General features: G+C 34.2%; 1 protein-coding gene across 1 annotated transcript in view; it reads left to right on the top strand.

The window, feature by feature from the left end:
- Cyt-c1 (Cytochrome c1) overlaps positions 1-17,366 on the top strand; it is a 43,877-nt gene extending 26,511 nt beyond the window's left edge. The window contains exons 4-8 of the mRNA XM_081745874.1: positions 4,393-4,525; positions 6,926-7,090; positions 9,653-9,784; positions 12,682-12,801; positions 16,399-17,366. Of these exons, the coding sequence (XP_081602000.1) occupies positions 4,393-4,525; positions 6,926-7,090; positions 9,653-9,784; positions 12,682-12,801; positions 16,399-16,506 (658 nt within the window). The 3' untranslated portion in view covers positions 16,507-17,366. The remainder of the gene's footprint in view (positions 1-4,392; positions 4,526-6,925; positions 7,091-9,652; positions 9,785-12,681; positions 12,802-16,398) is intronic.
- Positions 17,367-18,518: the final 1,152 nt, after the last annotated feature.

Below are 18,518 nucleotides of genomic sequence, written 5' to 3'. Positions count from 1 at the left end.
ATCAAAAACGGTAGGACACGAGATGACTTACTTTTAATGAGAGGTTTATATACAGAGTTTCATCTTGGTAATATGAAGAACTGGTGAGATCTGTAATTTTGTCAAAAAATTTAAGTTCCTTCCCCATAGGAAACGCGTGGTAACTGTGCAAATAAATGTATTTTCCCCATAACTAGCTATAAAATAGATTTTGTCAATTACACAAAATGTGAATTAACACATAGTTCCAGTAAGATCTTGATTTTTTTCTTACAGGGGAGTTAGCGCAAGTTGCGATCGCAATTGCAGTGGAGATTTGGTTTGTATGAATATGTTTGGGGTTTTGATTCCAAACATGTATAAATTAAGTGCCATCGTCAGTTACACTGTAAGCTACGAAAATGCAATATTACGCTCACAGTGGACCATACCGAACAGAATATCGTGACGTTAGTAAGTGTATTCATCGTAAGCAGTGTTTCTCTAGCTAATATAGGTATGTGCAGTGTATGCTATGGTAGACATTCGCCGCGCTGTACCGAAGGTCACCTGACAAAACGTCCGAGGCGACATCTAGGAGAACCAGACAAATGAACGCATAAGAGCAAGGAACCCAGTATAAGAGTGACCCCCCCTCTGTGTTACATCAACGTCGGCTGTTAATCCGTCCGTGTGTGGTGTTAACGGTTTCGTAGTGCGTCACGTTACTCTTACTGTTGACGCAATCGTGTGATGATGAATCTTACAAATATAGTGAGTATTATTGTTAGCCATTACAAACACAAGAGAAGATACACAGAAATTACAGTAAAGGCGAGAAATGCAGCTGCATTCAGAATCAATGTGATAGATAAAACGGTGGCAACTAATGGTAATATACATAAGGAAAATACAATAGACTATATTAAAGAATATGAATATGCAGAAGAAGACTTGTCTGAGTATGAAGAACGTATAGATGATCCAGAACCTGATAGTGACAAAGAGTTGTTACGAAGTGATGAAAACCAGTCGTCTGCTTATCTGCCAAACCCACCGAAGAGGGCTGATATATCTTTTGAAAAAGCAAGTTAGACAATTGCATTCCAGGATTCTGGGTGACTCGGTGACTGAACATGCGCATGATTGTAAAGTGTAGTATAATTGTCCATGGCAAATATTGTGCGCATATTTGTAATGTACATGTAACCCTCTTACATGCAAACCAAAACATCGTTGTAATTGTGATTACAACTTGCGCTAACTCCCTTATTAGAAACATTGGCACCAAAGAGACATTAATAAATCAAATAATCTACGGATGACCGATTTGCTCATATCTAAAGCATTCGAAGAGTTTGTCTGTGATATAGGGATCTTCTTTGTCATCTGTCCTGAATTAAAGTTCTAATACTAAAGTTTATACTTATATAAAGCAAAACTTTGTACTAGTTCAGGGCAGGAGACCGGGGTTCAATCCCAGCGAAAACTTATATGGATCGGATCTTACCTTGTAGGTTTACGTCTCACATAGCCACGGTACTGAACGGGACGCTAAACGCCAAATAACCAACTAATCGGCTTATAGAGTCTTGGCCCGGTGGTATAGTGACTAGCGCGCACGCTTTTGGTTCCTGGGTTCGATTTCCGGTGGAGATTATTGAAATTTGAACGCATTAGGGTGATTCAAATTCAACCTTAAACTGTAGGTTCACGTCTCTTATACAGGGTGTCTACTGGTCATGAAAGTCATGAAAAAGTCATATATTTTGCTTAGGGGTCATGAAAGCCATAAAAAAGTCCTTTATTTATCCAACTGGTCATGAAAATCTGAAATCTCAGAGTATATTTTTATACTTCATACTTTTATACCTCATACTGCATGTACTGAAACAGTTGTATCAGGTCAGTAATTGTGAGAATTTTCCCCACCAGTTAGTGCTGGCTAACTGGTACTTTACTGTCTTCTTAGCTGCTCCCCATTTCATCTTCTAGTCTCTGTAATATAGTAACAACTTTTTACTGTCCAACTTTCTGATCTGCTATTTCTTTACTTCTAAGAAATGTAAATTGTGTATTTTTGGGCCTTTAGACTTATGCAAATAATATTATTCGTTTGAGTTTGCAAATTTGAAATTTGATGATCTATTTTTTTAAAACGAATTTCTTTTATAATTTGTTTTGTCTTTGGGCAGTTCTCTGAGTGCTTAATTTCAGACAAATTTCTGCTAGATGGATAATTAAAATTTCAAATACAGTATAGAGTGATTCACTGGTAAGAGCAGGCCCGTATTTAGGTAAGTGCTATTCTGTGCTCGAGCACAAGGCGGCAGAATTTAAGATTCTTTCTTTAAGATTCACAATAAGTGATATTTAAGACTAGCAACCCGCATAGTTCCGTGCAAGCACGCGAAAATATGTTAATGTTCTTAATTCGCTCTAATTACAGTAGTTACTAATTAGCTATCTTATCTGAAAAAGGCATTCTCTCCTACCCCCACCCCAAGGGGTGACGATGAATTTGAACATCATGAAAACTGATATCGTTAAACTCAGAGACCTCGAAAATTATGAATTTAATACTAATATGGGTCGTTTTTGATTACTTTTAAAATCTCGCCCCCCTCCCAACCTCACTCCTAGAGAGTGGAGTATGACCTTGAAGTTGAATTGGATTAAAATGTCACTATTTATCTCAGCGACCCCTGAAATTATGAAAACTTCGGAAAGAGCTTAAAAGTATATGAAAGTATCCAGACTATGTAAACTAATATAATTTTTTACATATAAAGCTTTATGAAATGTTTTTTACTAAACTCACTATGATCTTTAATTATGTGATAAGTTCAAAATAAACAATGTCAAAAACACTGCCTGTTTTTTCTTTTTTTTTTATTCCATATTTTACTATTACAATGATAAGAGTAAATATTTAAGAAATTCAAATGGCATAAGATTGATTAAGAATTAATATTATGCATTTCATAGTCATGAAAATTTGAACAAAAAGGTCATGAAAAGTCATGAAAAAGTCATGAATTTACTTTCTGGTATTCCAGTAGACACCCTGTTATCGCCTCAGCGCAGAAAAGGGCCGCTAAACTTTGAAAAACAATAACAATCGGTTTAGATTAAATTGCTAAAATATAGGAAATCTCTTAAAAATACATTAAAATAGACTGAAACTAAAAGAGCTCAACCTCTGGGATTTAGGGTTATAGTTTGAGCCGAGGCCGTGTTGGCTGTTGTGATGAACAATATTGTGTGGGTTTCCTCGGACTCTTACCGCTTATCCCGGCTATCTTTATTTCACTGCACAGAAAAAAAAAGTTAAAACAACACAAAATTACTACCACTTTAACATGTTATTTGTGTGTCAATTGAGGGGTAAATTTGAATAAGGGCGTAACTAGCAATTCTTCAATTTTTCAGGAGTAGAAAAACAAACGCTCTTATCCAATTAACCAACGTATTCACACACTATTTTTGGAGACAGGCGTTCGAAATGAAGCAGAGATATTACCTTGACACCACCTAGACACACACGGACATGCTCAAACTTGCAGAAAGTATGTATATCTCATTTTACCGGAAATAGGTCGATACATCCTTATCCAAATTACCCCTTCAATTCAACACCAAGGCTATCACCTTCCGAGCATATCAGAAATAAATAGTTACTGGCTGTGAGAGTTTGGATTAGTTTTTATTGTTTTGTATAAGCAAAGCTTTACGCAGTATATTTGGTATTTATATCAAGTGACGAATAACATTCTATGTTGTCTGTAATCGACCATAATAATAATTTTGTAAATTTATGAATTGTCTGACAACAGTTGGAGAGTAGCAGTTCTGCCATCTTCTGTTCTTACGTGCTAAGACAAGAGTAAGAGATAAGAAAAACAGATGGGAGCACTGTTATTCATGTAACTGTTATCAGACAATTTACAGGTTTACAAAACTATTATTGTGACCATTTACAGACAACATAGAACGTTATTTGTTACTTGGTATAAATGTCAAATATATAATGCGTAAAGCTTTGCTCATATCAAACAATAAAAACATAATGCAAATACTCGCAGCCAGTAACGAGTTATTTCTGATATGCTCGGAAGGTGATATTAGCACACAAATAACACGCTGAAGTGGTAGTCATTTTGTGTTATTTCAATTTTTTTTTCTGTGTAGTTCTTTCGTTGTTTACTTGCATTTATCATGATCATAAACGTATACTTCCTTTATAAATGCGTATTATTATTATTTTCTTACACAATGATATCAAGATATAAAATAGTACTTTCAAAATTCGATCGTCTAGAAAAGAAAGGGATTTATAGTTATTTCTAAACTTAGTTTTGTGCTATTTTAGTGTTATCTTACCTGAATGACAAACGCATTCTTACGTTATACATTATACTTCTTCTTTCTTAGTATTCGACGAGGCTATGAAGTTTACAAACAAGTGTGTTCAGCTTGCCACAGTCTGAGGTTTGTGTGCTATAGAAACCTGGTGGGCGTGAGTCATACAGAAGCAGAAGCGAAAGCCGAAGCCGAGGAAGTCCAAGTAAGTAATAAGAATAATCTTACATTGATGTTCTTCAACCGCTGCGTGCCGCGTCGTGGAACTAACACTTAAGGTAATTTAATAATTGTTGATTTAGTAATGGTTAATAATTGTTGACTTCTTAAAATATTTATGTGAAACCGGTTTTGTTTCCGGAGTTGGTCGGAATGACCTTTGTTCATATCGTCGCATGAGAACCCAGAGGAACGTAACTCGAAAAATGTGGTTTTTGTTTTATTCATGTTTGGACATAATTTTGAAGGTCCCACTTGGTGTAAATGGAACGTAACGCTATCTGTTCTCCTTGTCGATCATCTGTTGTAATAATGTTGCTCAATTACCATCTTATTAAAAACACATCTTTCTAAGAAAATATTTTTGTCCTCTCGCCTGTAAACCTATGAAAATGGAGTTACGTTCCTCCGGTTCTCAAGCAACGATATAGAAAAGTAATTAGTTAAAGGATGCTGCTAAGATCTAGTGTAGGAAATCTTAAAGAAATGCAGAGAGTACATAGGGTTCTGCAGGGAACTACAACTTGTTAACGTTTTAACTCTTATGTTTATGAATATTAAAATTTTGGGTGAGGAGGAGTAACTTTTAAAGTTTTGACTGAGGACACTACGCAATGACACTTGCATTGGCAATTACGCAATGACACTTGCATTGGCAATTACGTGACTCATAATGACGTCCATGCAGAAGAAGGTATAGTATGTGCTTGGTTTACTTGTGCCATATGGCGAAGAAACACGGAGACCATCTGAGGACGACCACGAAAACCTTCTCGCATTTGAGAGAAGAAAAAAAATCGAAAAATATACGGCCCAGTTAGAAATAATGATGCTCCCTGTAGAATACGTTACAATTTAGAAGAACTAATTGGTAGTGAGGTATTGTCACGTTTGTCAAGTCTCAGCGAATAAGATGGTTAAGGGCATATGGAGAAAATTGACCAAACTAATAAAGCAATACCAACACAAGATAATGAGGAAGATCGAAGAAGATGACACCAAGCAGTAGAGGAAAACCTTACAAAGATAAGGGTTAAGAAGTGAAAATTACACGATATACTGACCAAACCAAAGAAGAAGAGGAGAAAGATGTGCTGCGGTTTTCGGAATTAATATCTTGCATTTCAGTCCGGAGGAAGTTATGGGAAACCACGCTCAGCAGAGGTAAGTATCAAGAGATGGAAAAAAAGTTGAAGGCTGCGGGAAGTGTTTTAAATTAACCACGTACTGAAAGGCCAGGAACGATTGGTGTGATTCAGAAGTGCAGGAAAACGTGAAATGGAGCCAAATGAAACTTAAACGAAGATTCTTGGAACTGGAAATGTCAAGATCAATGTTACACAAGGCGCAAAAAGATGAAGACGCGGCTCTTCAGGTTAAATTTGTACAAAAGAAGACTGTGATGAGAAGGAGATTTTGTAAATCAATGCTTACTCTTTTCAAGGTGATTGTGACCTTCTGTCTTGAATTCTGTTCTCAGGTGAAGGCTTCATTTTGTGTTTTGATAAAAGTGATCAGATATAACTGCCGAAATTAGTGGTTGAAAATCCACGTGAGTTCGAGGTGCGTACGCTGGGCAGTCCCAAAGTCAATGCGTGATTGTTTCATTGCATCACATTTTTGATTCATTTTTCTTAGAGAAGAACACATTAAGTTGCAGTAGCTTACAGACACATATGATACAGAACTCGAGAAGTTAGGCTTCATTAATGAAGTTCATATGCAAGAAGATCGAGCAACACATTTTGCCCTTGAGATTCGAGAGTTTCGGGGGAGATGAATTGGCCCAAGAGGACCCATAACTTGAACTACAAGTTGACCAAACTTAGTTCCTTGTTTGGTGTTAATGTCCCTTTTCAGTACCGAGCCTCCATGAACCTACAGTTTAAGGCAGAATTCCAATCACCGTAATGCGTTCAAAACCCACCGGCTAACCAAGGACTCTGTGCACAGAAGGCGCACGCTAGTTACTAGACCAGCAGGGATGGCTTGATACCTTGTTCGGCGATGGACCGTAACAAACAGCTAAAGCTTCTAAAGTACACACAAAATTTCGTGTTAATAAAATAAATAGTTGTCAAATTAGAGTTCATTTCATATAGGACTTTATGGATGGTTATTTATATACAATATAAATGGGACAGTAAAATCTGTGCATGCTATTATTTATTTCTTTTTATAATGTATGTTGGTTTAAATTACTTGCAGAGGACAGTCATTAACATAACATTTTAACCTAACATTTATACAAGTATTTAAGTCTGTACTTCAAAGTTTCACATTCATAACTCATAGCAATAGAAAAAAAAAAAGTAGTATAATTGTTCTATGAATATATTATTTAACTTGAATAATGTGTTCCGGGTAACTTTTTTCTTCTCTCCAGATAGAAGATGGCCCTGATGAGCAAGGAAATATGTTCATGAGACCTGGAAAATTGTCGGATACCTTTCCAAAACCGTATCCGAATGAGGAAGCTGCCAGAGCTGCCAATAACGGTGCTTATCCACCAGATTTGACGTACATAACACTTGCTCGGCATGGTGCCGAGGTAAGTTGAAATTACTTTTTTTTTCATCATTGTCAAAATAGTACGTATGTATATATATATATATATATATATATATATATATATATATATATATATATATATATAATATGTGTATGTTTAGAGTGTTGTGAATGTATATTATTACGTGCTAGCTCTGTGCTTAAGGAACATAAGGTTAAATAGTACAGACGAAAATCCCACCCGTGGAATGTTATCAGTCATTGGCAATTTATTCAGTCAGGACTTTTATTATTTTCTTTCTCAGTTCCTTTATATTGCACTTTCATCTTTTTTTGACTTTTTTCAAGACCTTTTTTCCTCTTGAGGCTTTGTATCTCACATGTATTTCCCATGCTAGTGACATCTGACTTATTGATTTTTAACATAATCGTTATAATAATAATAATAATAATAATAATAATAATAATTAGTGGTTACGCCAGATCTTCGGACCTTTGTACACTACAGGTTAAAATTTTGTTTAATTGGAAGCTTTAATTCTTTATTTGGCCTAATAATAATCAGCGAAGTACATTTATGTTCAGTATTATCATTATTCATTTTCAAGGAATACAGTTTAGGTTGCAATTAAATAGTCACTATATATTACTGTATACGAAAATCTAAATATATGTACAGATATTGTCCTATTTTGAAATAATTGAAACAATACAATTTTTAAGTTGAAATCCAGTCATTATAATAGTTTTAAATCTACAAATTGCCCGCACGCTAGTGGCATCTATTGGTATCAAATAGACAGATGGCAACACCTATTAGCATGAATGTATTCTATTAAGAATTAACGTTATTGGCACGTTTTTGTATTTATTATTATTATTATTATTATTACCTGGTTTCGTCGTCCTACCGGTTGCAATCCATTCCTAGGCCTTCATCATGACTGTTTTTCCTGTTCTTTTTTATGTAAAAACTTCGTATATTACCATTTTCTTTCTTTTCATGTATTCATACAAGCATAACCTATACTTAACCTATTTTTCTTTTCATCTTCGTTACTTGGATACTGTTTTCTTTTCTTTTGGTCATTCTGTTTCCGCAGCGGAGACAATGAGCATAAAGTTTTTTATAAAAATAAAAACATTTTAGTTTTTCATCGCTATATTCCTTTCCTATAGCAGATGTTCTCTCCCATTAATTTCTCTTTTAGACCATTTGCTGTTACTTCTTAGCCCAGGTAATTGAAAGTTTTTTTTTCTTTGGCTTATCGATCTAATATTTCTTATTTGGTAATGCGAATTTTCGAATTAGCAACTCTCTTGTCAGTCTACGAACTCATGAAAGTTGTGTTGTGATTTTGGAAGCTTTTAATTTCAGCAACTTTTACACTATCGCCTTTGTTAGGGCATCCACACACACTGTTAGGAAGTTTGAGATATTACAGACTTATGTTCCTACCAAATCCTACAGAAGCTTTTAAGTCTTGTGGTTTCCGCAACAAAGAAAGTTCCTAGGTTTAAGTTTAAAGGTTTGAAAGCACACGAAAATAGAATCCTTGTCTCGTCCGCAGGGTGTCTAGCAGTCACGAGTCATGAAAAAGTCATGAAATCAGTAAACGGTCATGAAAGTCAAGAAATTTAGCTTTTTTTTCTGTACAAATATAGGTATGGACTGGAAAACTTTGTTCTATAAAACGTCAAAAACCACCAAAAATGTACATGTTCAGCTTTAGACAGTACCAAATCGCAATCAAAGCATACTTCTATCGCATACATGAAAATTCGGTCCAATTCGCACCCAAATTCGCTCTTGAGAATATTACTAAATGGAAAGAAAAGGTCACGAAAAAGTCACGAAATTTCATTTTGGAATTTTAGTAGATACCCTGCTCCGAGGTGGATTTCCAAGGCTTTGAGGTCCACTCTTTCACTGTACCTAAAATGATTCCATCTTCAAAATAGTTCTTAATCCTCCCCATTGGACTAGCAAGCGCTTATGCCTTTAATGGACGTAGTATGGTTTGATTCACGATAGTAGAGCACTAAAATTTAATTCAACAATCATTGACTTTTATTATTCATCCGTCTCCTTTAGCCTAAAGGGCATAACTATGGGACGTTAAACTAAAAATAAATAAATAAATAAAATAAACTTCATTTTCAAAATAATTCTTACCACACGATTTAAATGTGTCACTTACATAATAACTTGTTTCTTGCAATTTTAGTGGTAGTAGTAGCAACTGTAGTCGAGTCATTGTGTTGAGAATAGAAATCAGTTTTGTCAATTAAACATGACGTTTGCTAAGTATGATAAGCCAAATTAAGAAGACTGTTACATGTAATTCAATCATAAACTTCCCAATTAGAAAAGTATAATATTGCTTAACGAAGTATAGTAAGCAGTATGTCTACTGTACATAGTTTACAAGAAACCTGTATCTAGAAATGAATTTATTGAACAGATACTTCAATACTTGATATTGCTACTTGTTAGAAATGTGCGTACGTTTTGGAAAAGAAATATCCAAATTTGATAAAAGTTTCAGAATTTGATGGTAAGAATCTATTCAGATTTTTAAATGTTTATTTTTCTTTCTAGGATTACATATTTTCTATATTGACGGGTTATTGTGATGAGCCACCTGCTGGTGTAGTATTACGAGATGGACAGTACTACAATCCGTACTTCCCAGGTGGAGCCATAAGCATGGGAAAAATTTTATATAATGAAGTAAGTCAAGTTCGGTGACAGTTCATATTTTTTTATATATATATATTTTCACCAACAAAAAAAAAAAAACAAAAAAAAAAAAAAAAAAAAACGTATTATTCACTCAATATATAGATTGATTTAAATGGTCGCTTGTTATGTTTCCAAAGCCTTATTCGTTCATGTACACTAGGAACATTGTGTGCCTCCTTATGGATATATTGTTAGCATATGTGTTGTCGGCGCAGGAGGCCCGAGTTCGATTCCCGACGGGATCTCACGTGGTTCGGACCCCATGTTAAGCTGTAGGCTCATGTTTCATACCCTCGATCCTGAAAAAGGGCACTAAACTCTACTCCAATATCAGTGAAATGTTGTACCAGTGATAATCACAAACTACAAAAAGAATTTTCCCTAATATCTGTGTATTGTGATGGGGCAAACACTACTGCAGAGAGTAAAATGCCTAATAATTTAGGTGATATGCCGAAATATGTTTATCCAGTAGTTATATCTTGTGCCAAAAAAGTACAAGTGCAATGAAAATTTAAATTTGACGAGTTTTATTTTTAACCATTTTTATTATTCAAGTGTTTGGTTACACAATAACTATGAGCAATAAACGGCATTTCGGTAGAATGATTAGGTGTATACAGTTTACAGATGGCATATTTATTGTTGCGGAATCTGAAAAGAAAATCAGTAAGATGTTAGAAAACTTGAAGGACTGTGAGGAATATGGGATGAAAATAAATGCTAGAAAGACAAAAGCTATGGTGAATTGGAACGAAGCGGTCATTGTCAAATAGAGAAGTAGGATGGGAGAAAATAGAATAGGTGAATAGTTTTCGATACCTAGGTAATATTATTGATGATATGAAGTGCGAACGGGGTGAAATAAAAGCAAGGATAGGAATGGCGGAAGAAGTAGGAGGAAGAAAAGTAAAGAGTTGAGAAAAACTCAAAATGCTTCGTATGGAGTGTTCTACTGGATGGGGCAAAAACATGGACATTATGCAAAAATGATGAAAAACGACTGGAAGCTTTCGAAATGGGGCTGTAGAGAAGAATGGAGAGAATTGGTTGTATCGAGCGGAAAACGAATGAGAGGATGTTAGAAATGGCGGGGAAAAAAGAACAATTTTATATATTAAGACGAGGAAGAGAAACTGGTTGGGTCATTGGCTAAGAAGGAACTGTGTCATAAGGGACACGTGGTAGAGGGTATGGTTGCAGGAAAGAGGGCGAAGAAGACAATTAATGGACGATATCAGAACAAAAATCGTACGTGAAAACGAAGAGATTAACGTAAGACCGTGGAGCATGGAAGCTTCTCAAGTTGCGGCAAATGATACATATGTGTATATATATATATGATGGACCATTTATCTTGGTACGCCCTTGTAAGCTTTAAACTAATAAGACACAAAACACTGAAACTTCGTACCATGCAAATATCAACAGGGGGACATTGACAAATTCCTCACACCGCTAGATTAACAGTGTTGCCAACCCAACCTAAAGTTGTATTTTTTCAAATATTACTAAGTCAAGTTAATTGCAGAGGGACAGTCAAAAAGTTCCCGGGATTTTGTTGTAGCTCTTGTTGTGTATGCGTCTCACTTGCGTTATTACTGCCATAGAGGTCATCAAAATTTGACTGTCTGTGATACTGTAGATTCAGTGTAGTTTGCATCACTGAATAATAAATCTGATATAGTAAGTTTCCCTTTAAGATGTAGATTTGAAATTGCGAAAACCTTAGTTCAATTTGAGAAAATATAACTTCGTTAGGTTGGCTAACCTAACCTGTTAACCTGGTTGTATCATAGAATATATCAAACAATATCCCTCTGGCGATATTGTTATGGTGTAATATTTAAGTTTTTAAATTTTAAAACAATTTACAATGGCGTGTCAAGGCAAATAGTCCACCTTGTGTATACCTTTAATGTATTTTATTTATTTATACCTTAACCAGTGTTTCAACTTCCAGTCTTTTGAAGTCTTCATCTTAGTTGATTGTTTTAGAAGAAAATTCCAACTGTTTTCTGAATCACATAGCTTAATGTTTTTCTTACATTGCGATTTTTACCTAAATGTGTAGAAATTAATAACTAGCGTGAAGAGTCGTGTCATAACTAGAATAAAAAAAAAAAAAAAAACATTTAAGAGATTCCAAGGATAATAAATTAGCTGTGTCATGATTATTTAAACACTTAGTGCAAACTAAGTACACTATAAATAAGATAAAAATCGTACGAAAGATCTCTTCACTGAAAGATCTACTTATAAATCGTGTTTGATTGGAACTAAGGAATTCAGATAAAACTAAGATAAAGGAACTCTGGACAAATAATAGGATTATATTATAAAGTATTTTACAAAACGATGATGATAAAATATTTATAGGGTTCTAATTCACCACAAGATTCAATACAGAGAATTTCTTCACGTCCTTTACTTAAAACCACTGCTACTAATATGGTAGACCTTCTTAAAGACTGAGAATAGTGTTTCTTACTATCTTTTAAATCCTGTAGATTTAGGATAAACCGTAGACGGAAAACATTAAGCTATGTGATCTAGAAAGCAATGACGAGTTTTTTCAAAACAATTAGCCCAGACGAAGACTTCAGTACCATTGAAAGTTGAAATATTGATTAAAGAATAAATAAAGTGTACTAAAAATATGTACTTAACTATAAGTAATATTTACTGCCATATACCTTAGCTAAGTCTGTTGATGATAATATGCAGAATGTAGATATTAGAGAATACCCCGTAAATTAAATGTTGATACGGTAAATAGTGTCTATGATACACAAAAGGGTGGAAACTATCTACCTTTAGAGTGCACGTAAATATTCTTAATTTTATTTAGTGACCATATACTTACATATCTTTGTGTTTTATAGGTAATTGAGTATTCAGATGGAACTCCTGCTACTGCCAGCCAATTGGCGAAAGATGTTGTTACGTTTCTGAAGTGGTGTGCTGAACCGGAGCACGACGAACGTAAAAAGATGATGATGAAGGTATTGTATATTAATTATAACATTTGAGGTGAAATATACAGCTTTAATTTTCTTTTATAACCATATTGTTTAAATTTTAGGAAACTACTTGAATCACCAGTATTCATGAATGATAATTCAGTTTATCAATACAAAACTATGTAATTAACTTCATAAATTTTGTCAACGAATAACTCAGTTTTAATCCTGAGAAGTTTCTCTTTTATATATATATATATATATATATATATATATATATATATATATATATATATATATATATATATATATATATATATATATATATATATAATATTTAAATCAGTTACATTTCACTAGATCCTTAATGCTTTTTGTACTGGAGAAACGGTCAGTGGTCATATACAGAAATTGATTTAGTGTTTTTCTTTCGAATTAAATCAGATCAACATAATAGGCCTGTACTTTACCACACTTTTAAAATTAAACACAATATTTGAGCCGGTCATCAGGGGTGGGCTTTATCAGTGATTATATAAATTGTGAGTGAACAATAAATGTTTTACTAATATATAGTTGCTGGATTAAAAAAAAAAAAAAAAAAAATGTATACAAATGGCTGAATATAGTTGTGAAATAATAAGTTATTGTGGATTCCTACATTGAAGTTACAGTGGCCCCGTGTACCATAGTGGGTAACTCTCCCCTTTGGTGTGAGCAGTCCCGTGTTCGATTCCCGTGGGAACACTCGGTTGAAAAGGTTCAAAAGCTTTTTCCAGTCAGCCATTCTGAATGAAGTTTTCCTGGGTTTTTCACGTTCACACTAGGCAAATTCCGGGATGGTACTAACGTTAAGATCAGGCCACCTCCTTTCCCGCTCTCCCGAGTAGTGTTATCGCCGACAGACGTCATATGCCGGTAATGCCCAGAAATTTAATTCCTAATCCTAATTTGAATTATACAGAAGTAAGAACCTTAAGTTAAAGTGAATATAGTTGAGGTAAATGTTTGTAGAGATACTGTATGGTCTGTGGGTTTTCTTGGGTTCACCCGTCTCCTACCAGCTTCTGATTTCGCCCTCTCCTAATTATTACTTTCATTAATCATCCGTCTCTAGCCTGAAGGGCGTATCGTGAGACGTAAAGGCTTTTCCCTATTTTAGTGAATAACTTGGAGGCAATAAAAAATACTAAAAATGTAGAAAGTGACCCATATAGTATCTACAAAATGATACATGAACTAATAATTGTTTTCAGCACCCTCAGTATAGCTTATAAATTTTTGTGCCCAACAATTATGACGTTATAAACTACACATCCAAATTTCTGGTCTAGAAGAAAAGGCTTGAAAAACAGTTAATAATTTATTTAATAACATTTCAAGCGTAAATCTCAAACGCTCTAAATTGGAATCTTTTAAGCTAAATTCTAGCGATGTTGGTTGTTCATATTTTATATAGCCAACAGCACTTCTCTAGCATTTATTAATTTTAATCTATCACAGTTCTTTATTTGGTAACAAGACAATTTATGACAATGTAAAGTATCTATTTCCTTTGTATCATATGACGTGAAAGTGCACGTTATGAATTAATGTGAAATTAAATCTTCATATTTCAAGTTTAAAGATACCAAGCTTCAGAAACCCGTCGCCAGTTCGTTCAAATACGTGTGTCTTATCGAACTTCCAGTACCAGAAGCTTATTTGTATTTAAATGCGATATAGTCTTAAAAGTCAACGTTGCCATAAGTATTCTGTATCCAGTTTGGTGATTTAACAAAAAACAATTTAATGTACTAAGTTGGAAATTTTAATCTATTTAGGACAACGAAATCTTACATTATGTTTTTTATACGTTAAGGAACATAAAAAAGAATCCCCAAACTAGATTCAGAATTGTTACTACAGCTTTGACTTTCCAAGATTACATTGCGTTTAAACGTAAATAAATTTGATGCTGAAGGTTGGATAAGACGACACGTGTTCCAAAGAATTTTCGACAGGTTCCTGAACCTGGGCATCATTAAACTGAATGAAATTCAGTTTTCATTTCATATTAATTTCCGTTATGTATGTATTATTTTTATATGCCATTTCTTAGGCTTCTACTTCCCCCTGCTGTTGCCTGTATCTTCAGGACTTACTATAGAGCAGGCGCTATTGCCTTTCTCTCTGTTTTTTTTTTCTTTCTTTTCTTTTTATCATTTTAATTGATTTACTCCCCTCAGCAGGGTCGAGGCACTTCATTTCATTCACTTTAAAACGAGCCAATTGTCTTAAAACTCAATATCTAAGGTAAGATTTTGAGATTAAACCTCGTACCTAAGAACACAGTTTAGTAACAATGGTGTACTTAAGTCTGTATAGACCTTAGTCTTGTTATTTGCTATTGTCCTACTTTTCACTTAATTATTTAATCTCTTCTTTATCTTTTGTCTTTTTCCTCTGATATCTCCTCTCATCTGTATGTGGTTTCTCTGTAATCGTGCTTTTCTCTCTATTCGTGTTTCCATGATTTCTTTGTTGTAAATAGTCCGTGTCCTGACAAAATTTCCATCATTTATTTTTCCATATGCTCTATTTTCTGATGCCTAATGTAGATACGTATGTTCTTAAGTTAGATCCCTTTCGAGTATTTGATGTTATCCACTCCTTATTCCATATATCTTCTATCAATTTATTGAATTCTTGCTTTTCTTTCGATATTTTTCCTATGGTTTCTAGAACGTTAAATTGTTTTCATATATGGAATACAGGAAATAGATATTTACTCCCCGTATGGAGAACTGTGGTAGATTAAAATTAGTGAATACCATCGAAGTGTAAGATGTGAATAACCTACGTTGTTAGAACTTAACTTAAAACTTTCCGATGAGGAAATCGAAATTTATATCTGAAATATTGTTGAAGTTTTGGACACTACTCATCACTGTTTGAATACGTAACGTTAGTATTGTATAATAATGCTGTCCTTATATATGTCTGTACATGACGTGGATCTGTGATAATGAAAAATCAGACAGTAGCTAGTCGTTATCCAACTTGTGTTTTACTAGGTAGAAACTTTGCAAAAGAACTGTTAAAAAATACTGAAAGGAATTTTTTTTTTTACTACTGTTAAAATTGATACCAGTTTCCATTCATGGGATTTAATGTTAATACAAATATGAAGCCATTAATTTGGAAGTAAATAAATCAAGAGGTTGTTATTATCAGTGGATAAGTTTTGATATTTTTAAGTGGTCACGTGAGAACTTTGCTTTCCTTCAAGAGTATTTCGTGTTGATTGTGTTATCTTGAGAGAAAAACCATTATGAGCAACAGGTCTGGATGTAGGTGATTGTTCTGTAAGAAGAATATTATTGATTGAAGTTTGGCTAATCTTGAAAGGTATCTTTCTGTATTTGAACCTGCCTTAGTCATTTCTTAAAATCTGTAATAGAACACAAGTAATTTAGAAAATCTACTTTACAAGTATTATGTTCTGATATGTATACAATTTTCTGACTGTTGTGGGGTATTAAGGAGAGATTAAATTGCGAGACTTTTGAGGTTAATAAATAGGATAATAATATGTCCTGTTTGATTTTGTAGATCGTTAATTACATTTGCTAAATATTTTTTTTTTCTTTCTTCCAGGGCATAATAATATTCTCATTTTTGATAGCAATTTCATACTATTACAAGAAACACAAGTGGGCTGTGCTAAAGAGTCGAAAATTAGCATTCAAACCACCATCGAAGTAAGCAGTAATTATTTGTAGAAATGTATTACGTAGTTATGTGGTGTTTCAGTGACAAGAAATCATTTAACTAAGCAAAAAGGTTTTTAATGTGAAAACATGTATATAAGTGACAATGCATTACCTGTAGTTTACATTCTCAATTGACATCCGAGAGTGTGTGTTTGAAGAGAAATCAGAATCAAGTGTGATGAGCTGTGAGAAACTTTCACATAACGCGAAAAATGAGAGAGCTATTAAGAATGATAGCAAAAAAAGAAACTAAACCCAATCGGCACGTAAAATACTTGTGAACATATGTACACCTACATACATAGTTATATGCATGTAGAAATGATCTTATTACTTTCAGAAATATGAATTTATAAGGTAAAGGTTAAAATGAAGTATGTAGTTTATAATTACATACTTGTATTAGATATTTTTCATGAAGTAATCACGCGTTTGGTTTCTAAGTATTACTTTAATATTCAGGACCTGAACAAACAAACAAACAAACAAAAAAAAATCCCAAATATTTGTATGTGTACATGTGTCAAAACTGAAGCAAATATCTGATGTAGTATAAAATTACTTCGTCCTTGAGTAGAATAATGGCCTTTAAGTTATTTTGAAATTTGTTCTAATGTATGGCTGTTTGATGTACTGCCATTTTATACTACAGATGTACTTGTTCCGGTCGTTGTTACGTTACGTTATACTCTATACGTGATGGGAATGTCAGCTGTGAATAGGTGCATGTACAGTTCATCGCTTTTTTAAATGAAAATTTTTTTCTTGTTAACAGAAGAATAAACTAATTAGTAAAATCAGGTGAGCTGAAACGTGGTAAGCCCGTATGTTGGAATAAATTCTTGAAATGTTTATGTAGTTTTCTTTTCTATCCCCTGTTGGTTCATTGTATAAACTCCGTATACAAAGAAATAAAGGTTTCTAATCAGAATTTCTTTCTTGATATTGTATTTATATATGTATTTAGTGTCTGATTTATGAGACTGATACCACGGCACATGCGAAAAACGCATAAAGCGTCCCTCACACGGTAAGCAGGAATCTTCATATTAGTGTCCGGCGATTGGAGGAGAGCTATGATTAATAGTGATGAAAAAGTCGTGAAGCGAAGATAGTCGTGGGAAACGGGAAATTCCTCGGAAAACCCGCGGACAAGATGTTGTCTCCACAAACGTTCTTGAAGTGACTCTGTATCAGAGGCCTTCTGTAGAAGAGAGTCGAGTTCAAATCCCGATGGGAGCTAATGTGGTTTGGATCCCAGGCTAAGTTGTAGGTCAGTATGGCTTCTCATATAGCTGCAGTGCTGAAATGGATGCAAATCAACCAACTGAATCCGAGGTGATTGATTTAATCACTAAGCCCTGTCTCATGCAGTGAATTAATTTAACGGTAGGCTGAGTTTCAATTAGGACTCTGTGACCCTTGGAGAGAGAGTATTCTTAATATAAGTGTTCCGAAAAATCTGGAAAGATTGCAAGCACAATTTTTATCTCATACATTGGACGATTAGCAACAGGGTTCTTACAAATCTGGAAATCAGAGAAAATGAAATGATATGAAAAAGCGAGAGAAATGTCAAAGAAAATTGGGGATTGTGCTTAGGAAATGAAATTTTGCTTATTTGTTGATAAGGGCACAATATTCAGGCAGAATGTTTGTATTAAAGGTCAGAACTATAGTGCCAGAAATTGTTTTCAGGGGAAGGGAGGGAGGAAGAGGAAGAAGGGGCGAATGAATGAACCGGCTCGCCTGCTACAGTGGAAAGTTGAGAAATAGAAGTGGGTGAAGAAATAATGCGAAAGATATGTCGGACATGCATTATTTTGATACAGCTCGTGATACACGACAAAAGTTCTTCGTCAGTAAGGGGTGGATCCACATTACGAATAACACTTTTACGAGAAACTTGATAATTGGGCACATAGGCTTTCTGATGATTTTCCTAGAATAATAGATTAGTAAGGAACTAGTTCCCAGCGGAACCTGTACGAAAGTAAACTTTTA

The sequence above is a fragment of the Thermobia domestica genome, chromosome 18, assembly GCF_964235325.1.
Source record: "Thermobia domestica chromosome 18, izTheDome1.hap1.1, whole genome shotgun sequence".
Lineage (NCBI taxonomy): Eukaryota > Metazoa > Arthropoda > Insecta > Zygentoma > Lepismatidae > Thermobia > Thermobia domestica.
Note: the sequence above shows the minus strand (reverse complement) of the source record. Positions and strands in the feature narration are given on the sequence as shown.